This window comes from Vulpes lagopus, chromosome 5 (assembly GCF_018345385.1).
Source record: "Vulpes lagopus strain Blue_001 chromosome 5, ASM1834538v1, whole genome shotgun sequence".
Classification (NCBI taxonomy): domain Eukaryota; kingdom Metazoa; phylum Chordata; class Mammalia; order Carnivora; family Canidae; genus Vulpes; species Vulpes lagopus.
The window spans coordinates 98,448,387-98,468,642 of NC_054828.1; the positions used below are offsets into that span (position 1 = coordinate 98,448,387).

Genomic DNA, 20,256 nt, shown 5'->3' on the forward strand with positions numbered 1-20,256 from the left:
TTCTTTTTTTTTTTGTTTTTTTTATTTATTTTTTATTTTTTTCATTATAATTTTTTTCAATCATCCAGAGCCTTTACAACATAAGGATTACTATCTCCAATATTTTGATATATTTCTTTTTTAATTTATCCATGCAAAGGTTTCTGTTTTCTTTTTTACTTTTTATTTTTATGTGCTTATAAGAATGCAACTCTAAGAAATGATTCAGAGAGACCCCAGGTACCCTCTACCATAACATTTTACAAAACACTGCATTGTTTACAGTTCCATGTCACAACCAGGAAAAATGATGCTGGTATAATACATAGAGCTCATTCAGTTTTTGCTAGTTTTACGTGTAGTTGTGGTGTGTGTGTGTGTGTGTGTGTGTGTGTGTGTGTGTGTGTGTGTATTTAGTTCTATGCAGTTTTATGACATGACCACCACCACAAGCAAGACACAGAACGGTTGCATTCCAAGGATCCCTCATGCTACTTTTGTATAATCACAGCCACTTCTCTTTCTTTTCCCTTTCTCACTCCTGACAATGCTGACCTGATCCCCATCATCATGATTTTGTCATTTCTAGAATGTTATATAAACATGATCACACAGTATGGGACCTTTTAAGATTGGTTTCTCTCACTCAGCATCCAAGTTGTGGGAAGTATCAACAGTTGTTTGTTTTTTACTGCCTGGTAATACCCCATGATATGGACACATCAGTCAGGCCAACCAGTCACCTATGGAAGGACATTTAACTTGTTTCTAGTTCGGGGTTATTACAAATACACTGTCTATGAAGATTCATGTGCAGGTTTTTCATTTCTCTGAGAGTAAATGCCCAAGAGTAAAATTGCTGGGTTTTATGGTTAGCATGTGTTTAGTTTTTTTAAGAAACTGCATGCTTTTTTCTAGAGGCACTGTAACATTTTATAAACCTACTAGTAATGTATATGTTATCCAGTGTTCTGCTTCCTTTGGCATAATAAAAATATTATTTTTTAAATTTTAGCATTTTGATAGATTTGCAGTGGCATCTCAATGTGCTTTAAATTTGCAGTTCCCTACTGGCTAAGAATGTTGCATATCTTTTCATGTTCACATTTGTCATTGGCATATCCTCTTCAGTGAAATGTCTGTTCATGTCTTTGCCTATTTCATAATTGGATTGTTTTTTACTGTTGCATTTGAAGCTTCTTTATATCTTCTGGACCCAAGTACTTCATCAGATATGTGGTTTGGAATTATTTTCTCCCAGTCTGTAGTTTGTCTTTTCATCCCCTTCATAGTTTTCACAAAGAAAAAGGTCTTAATTTTGATAAGGCTAGCTTTTTAATTTTTCCTTTTATGAATTACGCTTTTGATATCAAATCTAAGAATTTTTTTCTGGTCCAAGCTCTCAAATATTTTCTCTTAAAATTTTTTAGGAAAGTTTTTAAATAATTTTATGTTCTATATTTAAGTAGTTAATTTTGAGTTAAAACTTTTATTAGGTATGAAACTTAGGTTGAGGTTCATTTTTTAAGATCCTCCATACCGTTTTCTATGTTAGCTGTACCAATTTACAATCCTACCAACAGTGCATGAGGGTTCCCTTTTCTCTGAATCCTTGCCAATATTTCTCATCTTTTGGTTTTGTTTTGTTTTTATAAAAGCCATCCTAACAGGTATGAGGAGAGATCTCGTTGTGGTTTTCACTTACATTTCCCTGGTGATTAGTGATGTTAAGCACCTTTTCATTTACCTGTTGGCCATTTTTAGACCTTCTTTAGAAAAATATCTATTCAGGTCTTTTGTTCTTTTTTAAATTGGGTTATTTTCTTTTTTGCCACTGAGTTGTATAATTTCCTTATATATTTTGTACATCAACCTCTTATCAGATATACGGTTTGCAAATATTCCCTCCTATTTCATACATTGCCTTTTCATTTTGTTCATTGTTTCTTTCCGAGCAGAAGCTTTTTCGTTTGATGCAGTCCCACTTTTTTACTTTCAGTTTTGTTGCTTGTGTTTTGGTATCATATCCAAAAAAATTGTTGCCAAGACCAATGTGTAGGGAGGTTTTTCTTTTCTTGGAAGTTTTACAGTTTCAGGTCTTATGTTTAGGTATTAATCCATTTCAAGTTAATTCTGTGAATGGTGTAAGGTAGGGGTCCAATTTCGGTTTTTTGCATGTCAACATCTCGTTTTCCCAGCACCACATCTCAAAGAGATTATCCTTTCTCCATTGAATATTCTCAGCTCCTTTGTCCAATATTAATTGACTACACATGAATGGATTTATTTCTGGGCTCTCGATTCTGTTCCATTGGTCCAAATGTCCTTCTTTATGCCAGTACCACATTGTTTGGATTATTATAATTTTGTAATATAGCTTGAAATCAGAAAGTGTGATGCCTCCAGGCTTGTCCTTCCTAAGGATTGCTTTGGTTGTTCAGAGTCCTTGGTGGTTCCATACAAATTTTAGGATTGTTTTTTCTATGTGTGAAAAATGCCATTGGAATTGTGATGGGAATTACACTGAATCTATAGATGGCTTTGAGTAGGATGAACATTTTAACAATATTAATTCTTCCAATCTATGAATGTGGACTATTTTTTTATTTGTTGTGCCTTCTTCAATTTCTTTCATCAAAGTCTTACAGTTATCAGTGTTCAGATCTTCCACTTCTGTGGTTATATTTATTTCTAGCTATTTTATTGTCTTTAGTGCTGTTATCAATAGGATAGCTTTATTTCTTTTTCAGATATTTTGCTGTTAGTGTACAGAAATGCACATGGATTTTGCATTCTGTAAATATACTAAATTCCTTTATTGGTTCTGGCAAATTTTGCTGGATTCTATAGGATTTCTATATACAAGATCACATTATCTGTAACCTGCAATGATGTTATTTCTTCCTTTCCAATTTAGATACCTTTTCTTTTTCTTGCCTGATTTCTCTGGCAAGGATTTCCAGCACTATGTAGAGTATGTTATTGGTTTTTAGTCTCATACAATTGCGGTTAGAAAAGATAGATGGTAAGATTTCAATCTTCTGAAATGTGCAAACATTTGTTTTGCTACCTAACATGACCTATCCCAGAAACTGTTCCATGTGCATATGAAGAGAATGCACATTCTGCTGTTATTGGATGGAATGTTCTGTATATGTTGGTTTCATCCATTTAGTCTAAAGTGTAGTTCAAGTCTAAAGTTTCCCTATATCTTGTTTTTGTCTAGGTGATCTATCCACTATTTAAAGTGAGATATTAAAGTTGTCCACAGGGACGCATGGGCGGCTTAGTGGTTGAACATCTGCCTTCAGCTCAGGGTGTGATCGCAGGATCCAGGATCGAGTCCCACATTGGGCTCCTTGCAGGGAGCCTGCTTCTCTCTCTGCCTGTGTCTCTGCCTCTCTGTGTGTGTGTGTCTCTCATGAATAAATAAATAAAACCTTTAAAAAATAATAAAAAATAAAGTTCCCTACGATTATTGCATTGTCTATTTCTCCCTTCAGGTCTATTAGTATTTACTTAATATACTTAGATACTCCAATGTTGGGTGCATTATATTTGCAGTTGCTACAACCTCTTAATGAATTGACTTATTTATCACTAAATAATGACCTTCTTTGTCTCTTGTTGGATTTTCTGACTTAAATTCTATTTTGTCTGATATAAGTGTAGCTACCCCTACTCTCTTGTGGTTTCCATTTGCATGGAATATCTTTTCCATCCCTTCATTTTGTGCATATATATGTCTTTAAAGTTGAAGCAAGTCTCATATACAGGATATAGTTGGGTATTGTGTTTTTTTTTATTCCACTCGCCACTTTATGCCTTTTGACTGAAGAATTTAATCCATTTACATTTAAATAACTATGTATTTGTAAAAGACTTATTTGCACCAACCATCTTATTGTTCTCTGGCTGTTTTGTAGCTCCCTTGTTCCTATTTCCCTCTCTTGCCATTGTCCTTTGTGATTTGATGATTTTCCACAGAGATACACTTTGATTCTCTTTTCCTTATCTTTTGTGCCTGCTATGGCTTTTTGCTTTGTAATTATCATGAGGCTTACACAAAATATTATATAGATACAGCAGTCTATTTTGAGCTTAAAACAACTTCCATCACATACAAAAATTCTACCTTTTTACTCCTCTCATTTTGTTTTTGATGTCATAGTTTGCATTTTTTTATATTGTGTGTCCCTTAATAAATTATTGTGGTTACAGTAGGGTTTTTAAACTTTTATTTATTTAAATTTTTAAAAAGATTTTATTTATTCATGAGAGACACAGAGAGAGAGGCACAGACACAGGCAGAGGGAGAAGCAGGCTCCATTCCATGCAGGGAACCTGACGTGGGACTCCATCCCAGGTCTCCAGGACCACACCCTAGGCTGAAGGTGGTGCTAAACCGCTGAGCCACCTGGGCTGCCTGTTACAGTAGTTTTTAAAAATTTGTCCTTTATAGTAGGGTTGAATGTTTAACATACTACCATATTACAGTATTAGAATATTCTGAATTGGCTATATGCTTACTTTTACCATTTGTGTTTTATATTTCATATGTTTTCATTTTATTAATTAGTGTCCTTTCATTTCAGCTTGAAGTACTCCTTTCATCATTTCTTGCAAGGCAGGTCTAGTGGTGATGAACTCCCTTAAGCTTTTGTTGCATGAGAAAGTCTATAACTCTCCTTCATTTTTGGAGGAAACTTTGCCAGGTTAAATATTTGTTTAGCAGGGTGGTTTTTTTGTTTTTTTTGTTTTTTTTTTTTCAGCATCTGAATATATCATCTCACTCTCTCCTGGCCTGTAATGTTTCTGCTGACAAATCCACCGACAGCCTTATGGAGGTTCTCTTGTTTTTGAGGAATGTTTTTCTCTTGCTGCTTTTAAAGTTCTTTGTCTTTTATTTTAGACAGTTTTATTATAATATACATTGAGGAAGATCTTCTTCAGTTGAAAAGGAGGACTTACAAGCTTCATGAATTTGGATATCCAAATCCAGAGTTGGGACATTCTCAACCATTATTTCTTTAATAAACTTTCTATACCTTTCTCTCTCTCTTCTCCTTCTGAGATTCCAGAGTGCATAGATTGCTTCTCTTAATGGTGTCCCACAGTTCATGTAGGCTTTCTTCCCTCTTTTTCTTTTTTTCCTTTGTTCTCCTCTGAGTAGATAATTCCAAATGACCTGTATTCTCCTTCACAATTCATTTCCTGCTCAAGCAGGTGTGTTGTTGATGTTTTCTATTGCATTTTTCATTTCATTCATTGTATTCCCCAACTCTGTAATCCTATTTGATTCTTTTTGATGATTTTCATTTCTTTGTGAAATTTCTCATTTTTTTTCATGTCTTGCTTTCCTGATTTTATTGAATTATCTTTCTGTGTTTTCTTGTAGCTCACTGAGCTTCCTTAAAACAACTATTTTGAATTGCTTTTGGGAAAATTGCAGATCTCCTCTTCTTTGGGATCAGTTACTAGAAAATCATTGTTTCCCTTTTGGTGGTGTCATGTTTCCTTCATTTCTCATGTTCTTTGAAGTCTTGCACTGCTGTCTTCACATTTGAAGAAGCAGTTACCTCCTCCAGTCTTTACTGACTGGTTTTGGGAGAGAAATATCTCCCATCAGCCCTGCATGAATTCTGAGGCTTTCTCAGACCTTCTATGGATACACATGTTCCATACTTCTTACTCCCTTTTAGGGAATAGATCTTAAGATTGTACGACTTCTTTTGATCCTGCAAAACCAGGATTAGTGCTTGCAGCTTCTTGTTTACTTTTCCTTGGATGGCACTGAATGCTCAAGTTGGTATGCTTTCTTCCAATCCCACAGAGTTGGGCTGGCTTTCTATATGTGCTCAATAGCTGTCTGCAAAGGCTGGCTCTTGCTGCCCCTGGGAGTGTACATTGACAACTAGCCATGGAATAGTGACATGCGTGACTGAGGCAAAGAGTATTGTGGGTGCCTGTGGACCAACATGGAGGATCTGTCAGTGAGGGGCCCCCGTGGCTCGTAAATGGGTTTCCTGAAGGAGTCTGCAAAGCAGTTAGGAGGATCCATGTTCAATCACTGTCCTCTGAGAGCCCTAGCTGCTATTCTCCCAGTTGCTCTTTGCACTCCATGTCATGCAACATACCTCAGAAATCTGAGTGAGAGGAGAAAGATATAGGCCTTTTGGGCAGTGTCCCCCACAGCTGGGGAATCTGGGTGCTTACTCACATATTCTCACTTTACCCCATGGGAGAAATCACATGCTGTAAGATTTCTCGTCACTGAGCTGTGCTGTGTTGAGGGAGGGCTGACATGGGCAAAGTGAAACTCTTCTTTTTACCCTCTTCAATGCATCCAATTTCACTATTTTTTGCTCCAACAGTGTTCTGGAACTTCACTGGACTCTTGGACTTACACAAAAGCACTATCATCATTGGATGATTATCAGAATTGGTGCTCTTTGGGCATAAGATGGTAGAAAACTCCTATTTCACCATTTTGATGATGTCTTAGAATAAGCTTTTCTGTGTCTACAAAAAATTTTGTTGTGATTTTTATGGGAATTTTATTAAATCTATAGATCAATTTGCACAGAATCAACATTTTCCTACACAGAGTTATCCAACTGATAAATATAGTATGTCTCTCCATTTACCCAGGACTTTAAAAAATTTCTTTCAAGCATTTTGTAATTTTCAGTATATAGATACTATGCCTATCTATTGGATTTACACCTAAGTACGTCATTTTCTCTGGAACAATTTTAAATGTTATTGTGTGTTTAATTTCAGTTTTTACATATGTTATTCGTATATAGAAATGAGACTGATTTTTGTGTATTGATCTTATATCCTTCAGTCTTGTTAAACTCAGTTCTAGGACTTTTGGGGTAGATTCCACAGATTTTTTATGTAGACAATCAGATAATGTGCAAACAGGGAAAGTTTTTATTTCTTCCCTTATATCTATGTCTTTTATTTCTGTTTCTTGCCTTATTGTCTGATTAAAATTCTAGCTTTGTGATGAATAATAGTAGTGCAAGTGGACATCCTTGACTTGATCCTGATCTTAGAAGGAAAGCATTCAGCATGTCACCAGTAAGCGTGATGTTAGATATATTTTTTGTAGCACTTTTTATCAAGTTGAATAAACTCCCTACTATTCCCAGTTTAATAAGATTTTTACATCATCATTTTGCCAAAAGCTTTAACTGTGTAAACCAATATGATCATATGATTTCTTTCTCCTGTAGTCTGACGATACAATGGACTACATCAACTGATTTTTTCTTGCATATCAGGAATAAATACCATTTGATATGGTGTATAATTCATATTATACACTGTCAGATTCAATTGTTAATATTTTGTTGAATATTATTATATCTATATTTATGAGAGTTACTGATATGTAGTTTTCCCTTTTTTGTAGTGTCTACTTTTTGTATCAGAATAATACAAACTATATAAAATGAGCTGGGATAACTGGGTGGCTCAGTTGGTTAAGCATCCAACTCTTGATTTCACTCAGGTCATGATCTTAGGGTCATGAGATTGATCCCCCTATTGGGCTCCATGCCCAGCATGGAGCCTGCTTAAGATTCTCTCTCTTGGTATTATGCTGAGTGAAGTAAGTCAATCAGAGAAGGACACATTATATGGTCTCATTCTTTTGGGGAACATAAAAAATAGTGAAAGGGAATAAAGGGGAAAGGAGAGAAAATGAGTGGGAAATATCAGTGAGGGTGACAGAACATGAGAGACACCTAACTCTGGGAAACGAACAAGGGGTAGTGGGAGGTGGACGGGGGGGATGGGGTGACTGGGTGATGGACACTGAGGGGGGCACTTGGCGGGATGAGCACTGGGTGTTATGCTATATGTTGGCAAATCAAACTCCAATAAAAAAAATACAAAAAAAAAAAGATTCTCCCTTTTTCCCTTTTCCTTTGTACCTCCCCTCACTCATGCACTCTCTCTCTCTAAAATAAAAATAAAAATTTAAAAAATGAGTTAGGTAGTGTTCCTGTCTCTCCTGTTTTCTAGAAGAGATTCCAAAAACTTCTTCCTTAAGTGTTTTATAGAATTCTCCAATGAAACCTCAGCTCAGAAATTTCTTTGGGAGAAGCATTTTATAATTATCAAAAATTCAATTTCTGTGAGATTATAGGACTATTCAGATTGTCTATTCAAGCTGGTTAGGATAGGGTGTTTGCGGTTTTTGAGGAATTGATTAATTTGACTAAGTCATCAAATTTATTTATTTATTTATTTATTTTATTTTATTTATTTAATTTATGATAGTCACAGAGAGAGAGAGAGAGGCAGAGACACAGGCAGAGGGAGAAGCAGGCTCCAAGCACCGGGAGCCCGACGTGGGATTCAATCCCGGGTCTCCAGGATCGCGCCCTGGGCCAAAGGCAGGCGCCAAACCGCGGCGCCACCCAGGGATCCCAGTCATCAAATTTATTAATGTAAAGTTATTTTCTAGTGTTCCTTCATCATTCTCTTAGTTTCTACAAGATAACTAAACTAATGATATACCCATTTTCATGCCTATTATTGGTTGTTTGAGTCTTCTTGTTTTTTATCATACCTCCTGTGTTGGTCTAGTTGATGAACTCCCTTCTAGTTGTGGAGGTAGGGGCTCAACTCTCCATTGGATCCTGCTGACACTGGGTATAGGGTTAAAGGATACTGGTGATTTGTTTCACCTTACATGACCCCAAAGGGTCTTGTTGCTGCTGAGTAGAGGTGAGGAATTAGCTCACCAGTGGGCCCTGCTGACGTTACTCTGATGTAAAAATCTAAGCTCCATTTGCTTCCACTAGGCAGAGGATAGAAGATTAATTCCCTGCTCAGCCCCACCAACAACACCAGGTTGAGTAATGGGAGTGTTACCACCTGCTTCTGGCTACTTCCATGGATCAGAAGTCAGGTGAAAGATCAGTTCCTGCTAGGCCCTGCTGAAATTGGTGTGTGTGTTTGTTCAGTTTTTCCATTTTGTTTGACTAATGTAGAAAGAGTATTGCTAGAAAAGGTTTTTTTGTTGTTATTATTAGGCCATCATCTTCCCTGTCCTTTGGCTAGGGGGAACAGGCTTTTCTGGAGTTTGTCTGTGCCTACTGGAAATTCAAGGCATATGCATATGCCCCTATCCAGGTTTATGGGAAGCAATAAGGAAACCCAGACACATTACTGCCTTTTCCTTCTTCCAGTTCCAAGATCCCTAGGCAGCCTGCCTCTTTCTTTCTCCCCTTAAGGGTCTTCCTATGCTTGTTTGTTGTGTTGCATCCAGAGGGTTCAGTTATTAAGGGGGAGAACCTGGGAGGAGTAGAGTCATTCCATCTTAGCAGAACCATAAGTCCTTGTTTTTCTTTTGTAAAAACATCAAACTGTGACCACATTGTATATATAACTTTATGTCATTTTTACTTACCATATCATAAGTTTTTAATTTCTGTAATAAACTCTGTGTAAGTACAATTTTAAAAGCTATATAATTCCCCACTGAATGGCCAGAACATGATTTACATAATCATTTTCCTATTGTTGAAAATTTAGATTCCAACATTATTGCTATAATAAATAATGTACTAATGAAAATGTTTGTGCCCTAAAGTTTTCTGTACTTAGGATTATTACCTTAGATACTCCCAAAAGTGGAATCACACACAGCCTAACAGCAACATGGAAGAGTGCCTCTTTTGTTCTCACCAACACTGAGGCTTCAATATGCTCTTAAACATGAACCAATTTGATGGAAAAAACAGTAGTGTAGTTTGCCCTCATGTGCAGGTCTCTGATTGCGAGGGAGATTGATCAATTGCCCTCCTTTTATAAGTTGCCTTTTCATGTCTTTTGTCTATTCATCTTCTGGGTCCTCACGTATTCTTTTGGAATAGCCTTCCCAATAGAAGACTCTAACTAAATACGTACAAGAAGTTTTCTAAAACCAAAAAGGATATAGTTCAATGTCAAAGATCAGCTAGGAGAGAAATAATTTAATCCCTTGTTCAACTACTGCAAAAATCAAGAGCTTAACAGGAAAACACCTGCCAATTAAATAAAGACATCAGATGAAGATAAAACATATGAAATACTTCAGATTTTTGGATAACTCTTGATCTTGAAAAGCAAGCCGTTTAAGAAAGAATAACATTTCCTGAATCTTACCTGCAGCATAACAACATTGTCACCTTCAAAAGTTACAAACACATCTGTGTCACATTTTAGGCCCGAGATTCGGTTTTCCATCATGTAACCCTATTGCAGAAAAAAGAAAAGAAACATTTCCAATTTTCAATTCCATTGTTATAAAGGACTAACATTTTCTTTGAAATTAAACAAAAATACATAAAATGGAAAAGAATAAAATAACCATAGTTCTCCCTCCCAGAATAACCATTCCAAGAATTCTGAACCATCACATTTGCTTTTGATCCATAAATGTTATTTTGGATTTGCCTTCACTATTAGTAAAAACATTTGAAAATAGTCATGTTACATTCTTCCAAAATATTTCAACAAACTGTGCTGATTTTTTCTATCTCTCTTCCAAATCTTATGAATTCTAATAAATGTCAAGAAATTAGTGATTATACCCTACAATATGCAGGAGAATGATGCCTCCCCCATCCCAAGCCTTTCAAAATTAACAAATATACCTGATTCTTGGGACACAACATACAAATCCTAAATTGCCACTCTGCATGTTAATATCATTAAATACTGTGCATCATAAATTCACACTCCAGTTTCCAGCTAGTTTTTTTCTCTTTTTTTTAACTTCCTGAAATCCTTATTTAAATGGCAGTAGCCTGCTGCTCATTTTCAAAGTGTTGACAGTATTTCTGCACACAAACTAGGAGAAGCAGCTGCTCAAGAGAAAGTGGATCAGCCCCAGGCAAAACGTGAAGCAGCAAAGTTTGCCTTTGTTTGCCTTCCCCTTCTGAAGGCCCTCGTGCTGTATTTCTTCCAGTTCATCGCTCTCCCCATTAAATCCCCAGAATCTTTCCCACTCTCAAAATCTGCTTCCACAAATCAATCCTGCCTAAGTAAGTTATATCAGAGGTAACTGACATGTTACTTCTCCCAGGAGTATATGCATTTAGCTCTTCAGCTCTGACAAGGGAATGACAAGATATAGCCCCTGCTGAAATGTTCAGGTCATGCAGAGCGTCACAGAGGGGTACTCCCATGGGCAGCCATACACTCCGGTCTCAAGGTACCTTAATGCCTTGGGGAGCCTCCTTTATTTCTGAAAATAGCCACCTGAGTCACAGAAGCCAGAACTCCTGGGGGCCTCTGCCTGCAGAACCCTGAAGTCCCAAAGCAACAGTGCTTCCTGGCCCAAGAGCCTTCTTCCTTGGATGCCCCTGCTTTCCTTCCCCGCCACCCAGGTCAGCAACACGGCAGTCTGGGCAGGCCAAATTGCACAGTGTTCTCATCTGCAGGAACGCTTAATTACTTTCATAACTGTAAACAGGTTGTATTTATGGAAAAACAAATTAGTAATGTTTTCAACCTCCCCTGACCCTACCCCATAACCACAGGGTTAAACCTGTCCCACAGGCAGACCACGTGAAATTAGGTTCTGACTGAATGTGACCAGGCCCCAGAGTGTTTCCCTGTCACAAGGCCATAGCTGACTCATTTTCATCATTGTTGTGCGATCATTGATCAAGTACCCACCACAAGCCAGATTCTTGACTGGGTGCTATACTCAAACTTCACTTGTTAATCCACATAATCCTCTTCATTCTTAAAACCCTGTGAGGTAGGCATCAACTCATCTTACAGAAGAAGAAAGGGAGGCTTGAGAACTGTGTTGGAATGTTCTTAAATAATCTATCAATTTCTGGTGTGGAAGAAATTAACACAATGGATACCACCTCAGTTATGGGAAGAAGCATTCATACTTAAAAGGCATAGCTGCTTAAGTGATCAAAATAATGATTTTGAAGAAAAAAAATAGTTTTTCTTCCATCATTTTACTCTGGTCTCCCCAGGAGGGGTGGGAGTGTCAGGTTTTCTGCTGTTCTCTGATGTTTTCAAATTTGTTCACACTCTGCCTAGGGAAACCAGGGCTCTAAAATGACCTGAGATGGGTGCCTATGTGGCTCAGTCGGTTAAACATCTGACTCTTGGTTTCTACTCAGGTTATGATCTCGCGGTTATAGTATTGAGCCCTGCATAGGGCTCCAGACTCAGCACGGAGTCTGCTTCAGATTCTCTCTCCCTCTCTCTCTGCTCTCTCTCTCTCAAATAAATAAAAAACATCTTCTTAAAAAAATGACCTGAGAGATAATCTGATCAAAATGTAGCAGAATCAGCAAATGAACATCAACAGTCTCTTAGAGAAGGGGCAACAGACTCCTGTGAGCATACAGATGCTCTATCTTATGTTAGTTCTTCAAATGCAATATAATTTATTTCTCTTCTAGATGACAAAACTCAACTTTGAAGCCCTCTTCATGTTTGAAAATCGAGTAAAACCACATGACTGCTTTCCCAAAGATTCCAGACTCTCCAGGGTCTGACTGAGCCGAGGCTCATAGCCCTCACAGAGCTTGCAGACAGCAGAAAATGAAACAGCCAAGAGAAAACCCAAAGCCAACCACGTGCAAGGCATGGCTGTGGCCAGCACGTTGCTTCCAATCTTCTGAAACTACCAAGGGCATAGTTATGATCTCATTTCCTTATAATAGGCCAGAGAGGCCAATCCTCATAAAAATCTGAATCTTTGAAATATCTGAGGTGACCTGTTGAGAAACTAACAAGATTCAAGAAGTCCTACGTATCTGTGTTCTGTGTGAAGGTGTATACAAGTCTAGAGAAAGACACACAACATAGGGCTACTGAATGCAGACTTGCAGCCATCTTCTTGGGGGCCTTAAATTCTAAATTTGGATCCCTGAATTTGTTGGGGGACAAATGATTATAAACACTGTGTGTGATTTTCTAATTAAAAATGAACTTGGGCTTTAAAATTAGTTACTAAAAGCAAAACATAGGCATTATTTTTAAAAAATAGAACAAAAAGAAAAACCAACAGAAGAAAAATAAAGTCATCTATAATCTCATGATGTGGGAGATAAAAGGGTGCCTGGGCAAAAAAGACCCCCCAAAAAAGATTTGGAATAGGAGCTGAGACTTTTAAGACAGAGGTAAGTGTTAGGAAGAGGAAAGTGGGGGAGGGACTCCGAAGCCAAAAGGGCAGATGGAGTGTTCTAGAGAGAGGAGGAACATGACTGAGCATGTTACAATTAGAGAAGACTGAGAAGTGAGTTGGATGTGAGGAAAGCCAGTACTGGGTGAACAAGACAGGAAAATAAGAGTGCTGGATTTGGGGAAAGAGGAAATAGTCATCCACAGCACCCATGGGTGGCAAGCTGATGGGCAGTCCTGGGCTCTGCAGCCTGAGACACTTTCCATACCAGGTCACAACCAAGCACTTATTATCTTCACAAGGCTTTATAAACCAGCACCAGCTGAGGAATGGGACAGACATAATCATTACAGAAGACCAATTCTATGTTCTGTGTTACATCCAATATTTCATTTCCACCCTTCACAATGACATCTCAGCACCCATTTGGGGATAAGGAAGTTGAGGGTCAGTGAGGTTTTCCTACTCTGCACCTGACACAATGGCCTTGCCCACTCCTCTGGGGCTTTGCAATGCTATTGCCCCTGTCTGGAACAATCCCCTCAGATTTCCATGGGGCTCTCCTTCCTCTCATTTCTGTCTCTGTTCTGAAGTTCCCACTGCAGGGAGGCCATCCCTGGTCCTTCTGACTAAAACAGCTGCCTCACCCTCTACCCTCTCTCCCTATCTCTTTACTTCAATTTATTTTTAATAGCATTTCCAGGTATATTTCTAAACAGAGGAGAGACACACAAAAAGGGAAGACCATATAAAGACACAGGGAGGAGAAGAAGATCATCTACAAGCCAGAGATGCCTCAGAAGAAACCAGCCCTGCCAACACCCTAATATTCGACTTTTAGCCTCCAGAACTGTGAGAAAATAAATTTCTGTTTTTTTAAGGCATTCAGTCTGGCATGCCTGGGTGGCTCAGTGGGTTAAGCATGTGCCTTCAGCTAAGGTCATGATCTCAGGGTCCTGGGATTGAGCCCCATGTTGGGCTCCCTGCTCAGTGAGGAATCTGCTTCTCCTTCTCCCTCTGTCGCCTACTCCTGGCTCAATTTCTGTCTCTCTCTCTTCATAAATAAATAAATAAATAAATAAATAAATAAATAAATAAATAGTTTAAAAATTTTTATAAAAAGGTACTCAGTCTGAGGTACTTTATTATGGCAGTCTGAGCAGAGTAACACAGTGCGTGTATGCATATGCACATACAGAGATAAATCAACGTGAACCGCTTCTCCAACACAAATAAATCCTCTGGAGTCTAAGGAAATCCTTCTCTAAGTCATTATCTCAAGGTGTTCAAAGAGTACCTTGGGAGATGAAATAGTAGTACCATAAGTTTTCTTTTTTTCCACATTGGACTCCTAAGGAGGGGCATTTACTTATATATTTCTGGTTGGGGTAAGGGGACAGATGAGAAAAAAGAAGGAAGTAAGGGAAGAAACAGGTTTCATCCCCCAAAACGTGAATAATATTTTCCATTAGCTTATTTCACTCTTAATTAAAAAAAGAAACATAGAATAGACAGAGGGAATGTTAAACTCCACGCTCCCAAAGCCAACAGAATCCTCAGGGGGTGATGCAGCCCAGAATCTGGTCTCCGTGAAGAAAGAGCACACTGGGTAGATGTGTTACTCTATCTCTGCCTTCTGGGTTACATCGAGCCTCTTAACAAGTAATTGTGAATGTCATTAAGGTTGTGTCCCATTTCACTAAGAGCCCCATGAAACATATTTTATGATTCAAGCTTTGTACACTGAAAGTTTAATATTTTCCTGCTGTTTTTAACATCTCTGAATTTTTTTACTGTATGATTACATTTAATAAATGGATCAGAACAAATTAAAAACAGGCTTTCTTTCCTCCTTTTAAACAAATTGAGGGTAAACTTTGTTAATTTGAAGAAGAAGAAACAGACAAAATCAATCTTATCTTAAATTTGTTAGGAGAGAGTCAATTGGAAATACAGACCACTGACCCACCAAATAGGAGGGACTGTGTCTTAGGGGGGTGTTAATTTATACCTATGCACCTCCACCACCTCAAATGGGGCAAAGCCTGTACATGTGGGCAGCTGATGTGTGTGAGATTTCCTGCACTCTTTCCTGAGACAGCCACGGTCTGAGCAGAGTCTTCTGACAGCTAAAGTTCAAGGCTCAGCAGATGATGGATGTTCCTATGGAAGTGATGACAAGTTGTCCTGCCCTGCCCTGTTTGCTTTGAGGTGACCCTACATTGTCAGTGCATATGAACTGGGGAGAGTGGGTGGGAAGAAGTTCATTTGTGGGTTGTCACCATATGTATAGTGAGAGTCTCACGTCGCAGGCACTACGCAGCTACACACTGCAACCATAGACACGGTCCTGTCCTTAGGAGAGAGATAGGTGTTGGCCAGGTAGACAAATAAAATAGGTAATTAAAAAATCTGTAGTAAGTGCCAGAAAGGAGAAGATCTGGGTTCCATGGGAAAAAATGAACAAGAAAGACCTCTTCTAACCTAGATGCCAAAGAATGTTTTCAGAGAGTTTGTTTAACTTGGAACCTTAAAGAAGAGAAGTCAGCCAAGCCAGAAATGGGAGAAAGCTTGCTCCTGGTGAGAGAACAGCATGTGCAAATACCCTGAGGCCACGAAGGAGCACAGACTGTTCAGGGACTGGGAAGAAGACTGAGCTGGAGGTGCTAAGTTGGGGGAGAGTGGCCCAAAGATAAGTAAATAGGGATCAAGTGACTCCGAGGAGCCATTTGGGGATTCATTTTAGGTTGGTTTAGGTACAAAGCCATAAAAGAATTTTAAGCTATGGAGTAAGATGACCTGTGATTTGAAAATGTGGCTGTAGCTGCTGAGTGAGCACAGCCCATAGCAGGCAAGAGAAAATTTGGACAAAGTGGTAGTGGAGATACAGCAGCATGGAGGTAGAGCGAGAAGGGCATGAGTATGTGCATGAGAAGGAGGAAGTCCGGGCCACATGAACAGGTGTATGGTATGGTGTGATGTCTACTGAGTTGGAGAATCCTGGAGCAGGAGGATGTTTGAGGGAAAGCTCAAACCTTCATATGTGTCAATATTAGGTGTGAGAGAGAGTCTGTGAGCTATCCAAGAGAACTGGTCAAAATGAAAGTTAGATATGAGACTCTGGACATGTGAAAAGATGTCTGGGATGGAGATGTAAATTAGAGAGTCCTCACCATACTGGTAGTATTGAAAACCTCAGGAAAAGAAAGAATCATCAAGAGTGTGAATACACAGAGAAGAGAGGACTTATGTTAACGTTCTGGAGAATGCCAACAGGTCATGTAGAAGACACTGGCACAAGAGACTAAGAAGACAGAGAATCAGGAAGAAAGCCAGAGAGTATAGTGTCCTGAAGCTGAGAGAGAGTGTGTCCAGAAGGGGGAGGTCTGCTGTGAGGAATATTGCTGAGCCCTTAAGCAGGTGAGGACGGAGAAGGGTTCCTTGGACTGAGCCACAGGGAATCAACAGCAACTGGACTAAAACTGTTTAGGTAGCACAGAGGAGGGGAGCACAGATTTGTTTTTGGTAATAGGGCAGACTAGATATTCTTTTAAAAAACTCTCCAGTAGAAGGGTGCCTGGGTGGCTCAGTCAGTTGTGTCCAACTCTTGGTTTCAGCTCAGGTCATGACCTCAGGGTTGTGAGACTGAGCCCCGCATGAGTGTCCATGCTCAGTGCAGAGTTGGCTTGTCCCTTTCCCTCTGTCCATCCCCCACTCTCTCTCAACTAAATAAATAAAATCTTAAAAAAACCCCAAACCTCTCCAGTAGAAATAAAAAAATACGTTCACCAAATATTTTTAAAAAATTATTGTCAAGGCAAAGTTAAGCTAATAAAGAGAAGTACTCACAGGCTGAACACAATGAAAGAGCATGGACTCCAAAAGGGTAACAGGTACTGAGGCCAGATAAGAGGTTATATAAAGATGCCTACAGAAACATGGTCTCTTGGAAAACAACACCTACCGTGGAAGAAGGAAAAAAATACCACTCCTCACCCAAGGACATAACGAGGAAGTTGGTTAGGCTCAGCTCTGGCTGTGGGTGGAGGAGGGAAAACATCTCTCTTTAGAGTTTTCAACTATGGCCTGCATTTATGTGGCTCTGAGGTCAGAATCCATACTTCCTATGAGGCCATCAGAGCCTCAAACAGAGGAACCAGATTAAAGTAGGATCTTCAGGCAGCTGGCAGAGGTAAATGTGGATCCCTGCTGGCCTGAAAGAACTTCCAAAATAAAGTTCCAAATACCATGGGCTCGATTTAAATAAAGAACAATCAAAAGAAGAGACAGACAACAATGGAATTGGACCTACAAAGATAGCACATACCGATATTAGCCTAAAATACCTAGAAGTAGATAAAAACAAGAACATAGAGAGACAGTATTCAAAATAACAAATATCCCATGCTCATGGATTGGAAGAATTAATGTAGTGAAAATGTCAATGCTACCCAGGGCAATTTACACGTTTAATGCAATCCCTATCAAAATACCATGGACTTTCTTCAGAGAGTTGGAACAAATTATTTTAAGATTTGTGTGGAATCAGAAAAGACCCCGAATAGCCAGGGGAATTTTAAAAAAGAAAACCATAGCTGGGGGCATCACAATGCCAGATTTCAGGTTGTACTACAAAGCTGTGGTCATCAAGACAGTGTGGTACTGGCACAAAAACAGACACATAGATCAATGGAACAGAATAGAGAACCCAGAAGTGGACCCTGAAATGTACGGTCATCTAATATTCGATAAAGGAGGAAAGACTATCCATTGGAAGAAAGACAGTCTCTTCAATAAATGGTGCTGGGAAAATTGGACATCCACATGCAGAAGAATGAAACTGGACCACTCTCTTTCACCATACACAAAGATAAACTCAAAATGGATGAGAGATCTAAATGTGAGACAAGATTCCATCAAAATCCTAGAGGAGAACACAGGCAACACCCTTTTGAACTGTGCCACAGTAACTTCTTGCAAGATACATCCACAAAGGCAAAAGAAACAAAAGCAAAAATGAACTATTGGGACTTCATCAAGATAAGAAGCTTTTGCACAGCAAAGGATACAGTCAACAAAACTAAAAGACAACCTACAGAATGGGAGAAGATATTTGCAAATGACATATCAGATAAAGGGCTAGTTTCCAAAATCTATAAAGAACTTCTTAAACTCAACACCAAAGAAACAAACAATCCAATCATGAAATGGGCCAAAGACATGAAGAGAAATCTCACAGAGGAAGACATGGACATGGCCAACAAGCACATGAGAAAATGCTCTGCATCACTTGCCATCAGGGAAATACAAATCAAAACCACAATGAGATACCACCTCACACCAGTGAGAATGGGGAAAATTAACAAGGCAGGAAACAACAAATGTTGGAGAGGATGCGGAGAAAAGGGAACCCTCTTACACTATTGGTGGGAATGTGAACTGGTGCAGCCACTCTGGAAAACTGTGTGGAGGTTCCTCAAAGAGTTAAAAATAGACCTGCCCTACGACCCAGCAATTGCACTGTTGGGGATTTACCCCAAAGATTCAGATGCAATGAAACGTCGGGACACCTGCACCCCGATGTTTCTATCAGCAATGGCCACAATAGCCAAACTGTGGAAGGAGCCTCGGTGTCCATCGAAAGATGAATGGATAAAGAAGATGTGGTTTATGTATACAATGGAATATTCCTCAGCCATTAGAAACGACAAATACCCACCATTTGCTTCAACGTGGATGGAACTGGAGGGTATTATGCTGAGTGAAATAAGTCAATTGGAGAAGGACAAACAGTGTATGTTCTCATTCATTTGGGGAATATGAATAATAGTGAAAGGGAATATAAAGGAAGGGAAAAGAAATGTTGGGAAATATCAGGAAGGGAGACAGAACATAAAGACTCCTAACTCGGGGCAACGAACTAGGGGTGGTGGAAGGGGAGGAGGGCGAGTGTTGGAGGGGAATGGGTGACGGGCACTGAGGTGGACACTTGACGGGATGAGCACTGGGTGTTTTTCTGTATGTTGGTAAATTGAACACCAATAAAAGTTAATTAAAAAAAACCAAAAAAAAACCAAAAACAAAAACAAAAAACCTTAGAGTAACCACAAAATGAACAGAAATAAAATGAAAACCAGATGAGGGAACAATGAAAGGAGGGAATAACAAATCTGAAAGAAAGTAAGAAGTCCAAACAGGCAGAGATAAGACACAACAAATAGAAAGCAAAGAATAAGATGGAAGAAATAAATTCAGATATGTCAGTGATGACAATAAATATTTAGACTAAAAGGGTAAAAAAGGTTGTTATAGCAAATTAAATTTAAAAACCAGATAAATGTTGTTTATAAGAAACAAAGATGCAACACAATAACACATAAAAGTATACAGTAAAAGGATATAACAGATAAATACCAACTAAATAGAACTTCTGTCCATATATTAATATTGGACAAAATACATTTTAAGGCATTGCTAGAGTTTAAAGAGTCACTGCAGAAGGACCAAATATTCAATTTACAAGGAAGATAGAGCAATTCCAAATTTGTAAACATCAAATAACACAACTTCAAACTAATGAGACCAAAGTTAACAGAATTCTAAAGAGATAGTGACAAACCTACCAATAACAGAGGGAGATTTTAGCCTGCTCAATAAATGATAGATCAGACATGCCAAAACCTCAGTAAGAATAGGGAATATTTGAATAATGCCAATAATAAGCTTGATCTTTTGGTTGTATTTAAAATCCTGCATCCTGGGCAGCCCGGGTGGTGCAGCGGTTTGGTGCTGCCTGCAGCCTGGGGTGTGATCCTGGAGACCTGGGATCAAGTCCCGCATCGGGCTCCCCGCATGGAGCCAGCTTCTCCCTCTCCCTCTGCCTATGTCTCTGCCTCTGTGTGTCAATAAATAAATAAAATCCTTAAAAAAAAAATCCTGCATCCTTGGGCAGCCCGGGTGGCTCAACGGTTTAGCACTGACTTCAGCCCAGGGTCTGATCCTGGAGACCCGGGATCGAGTCCCACGTCAGGCTCCCTGCATGGAATCTGCTTTTCCCTCTGCCTGTGTCTGTGCCTCTCTCTCTGTGTGTGTCTCTCATGAATAAATAAATGATC

The 20,256-nt window shown here is 38.9% G+C and overlaps 1 protein-coding gene across 1 annotated transcript in view; it reads right to left on the reverse strand.

Moving 5' to 3' along the window:
* Positions 1 to 20,256, reverse strand: part of ACOXL (acyl-CoA oxidase like) — a 351,756-nt gene that overhangs the window by 143,154 nt on the left and 188,346 nt on the right. Inside the window, exon 13 of the mRNA XM_041756084.1 lies at positions 10,147 to 10,236. Coding sequence (XP_041612018.1) covers positions 10,147 to 10,236 — 90 coding nt within the window. The remainder of the gene's footprint in view (positions 1 to 10,146; positions 10,237 to 20,256) is intronic.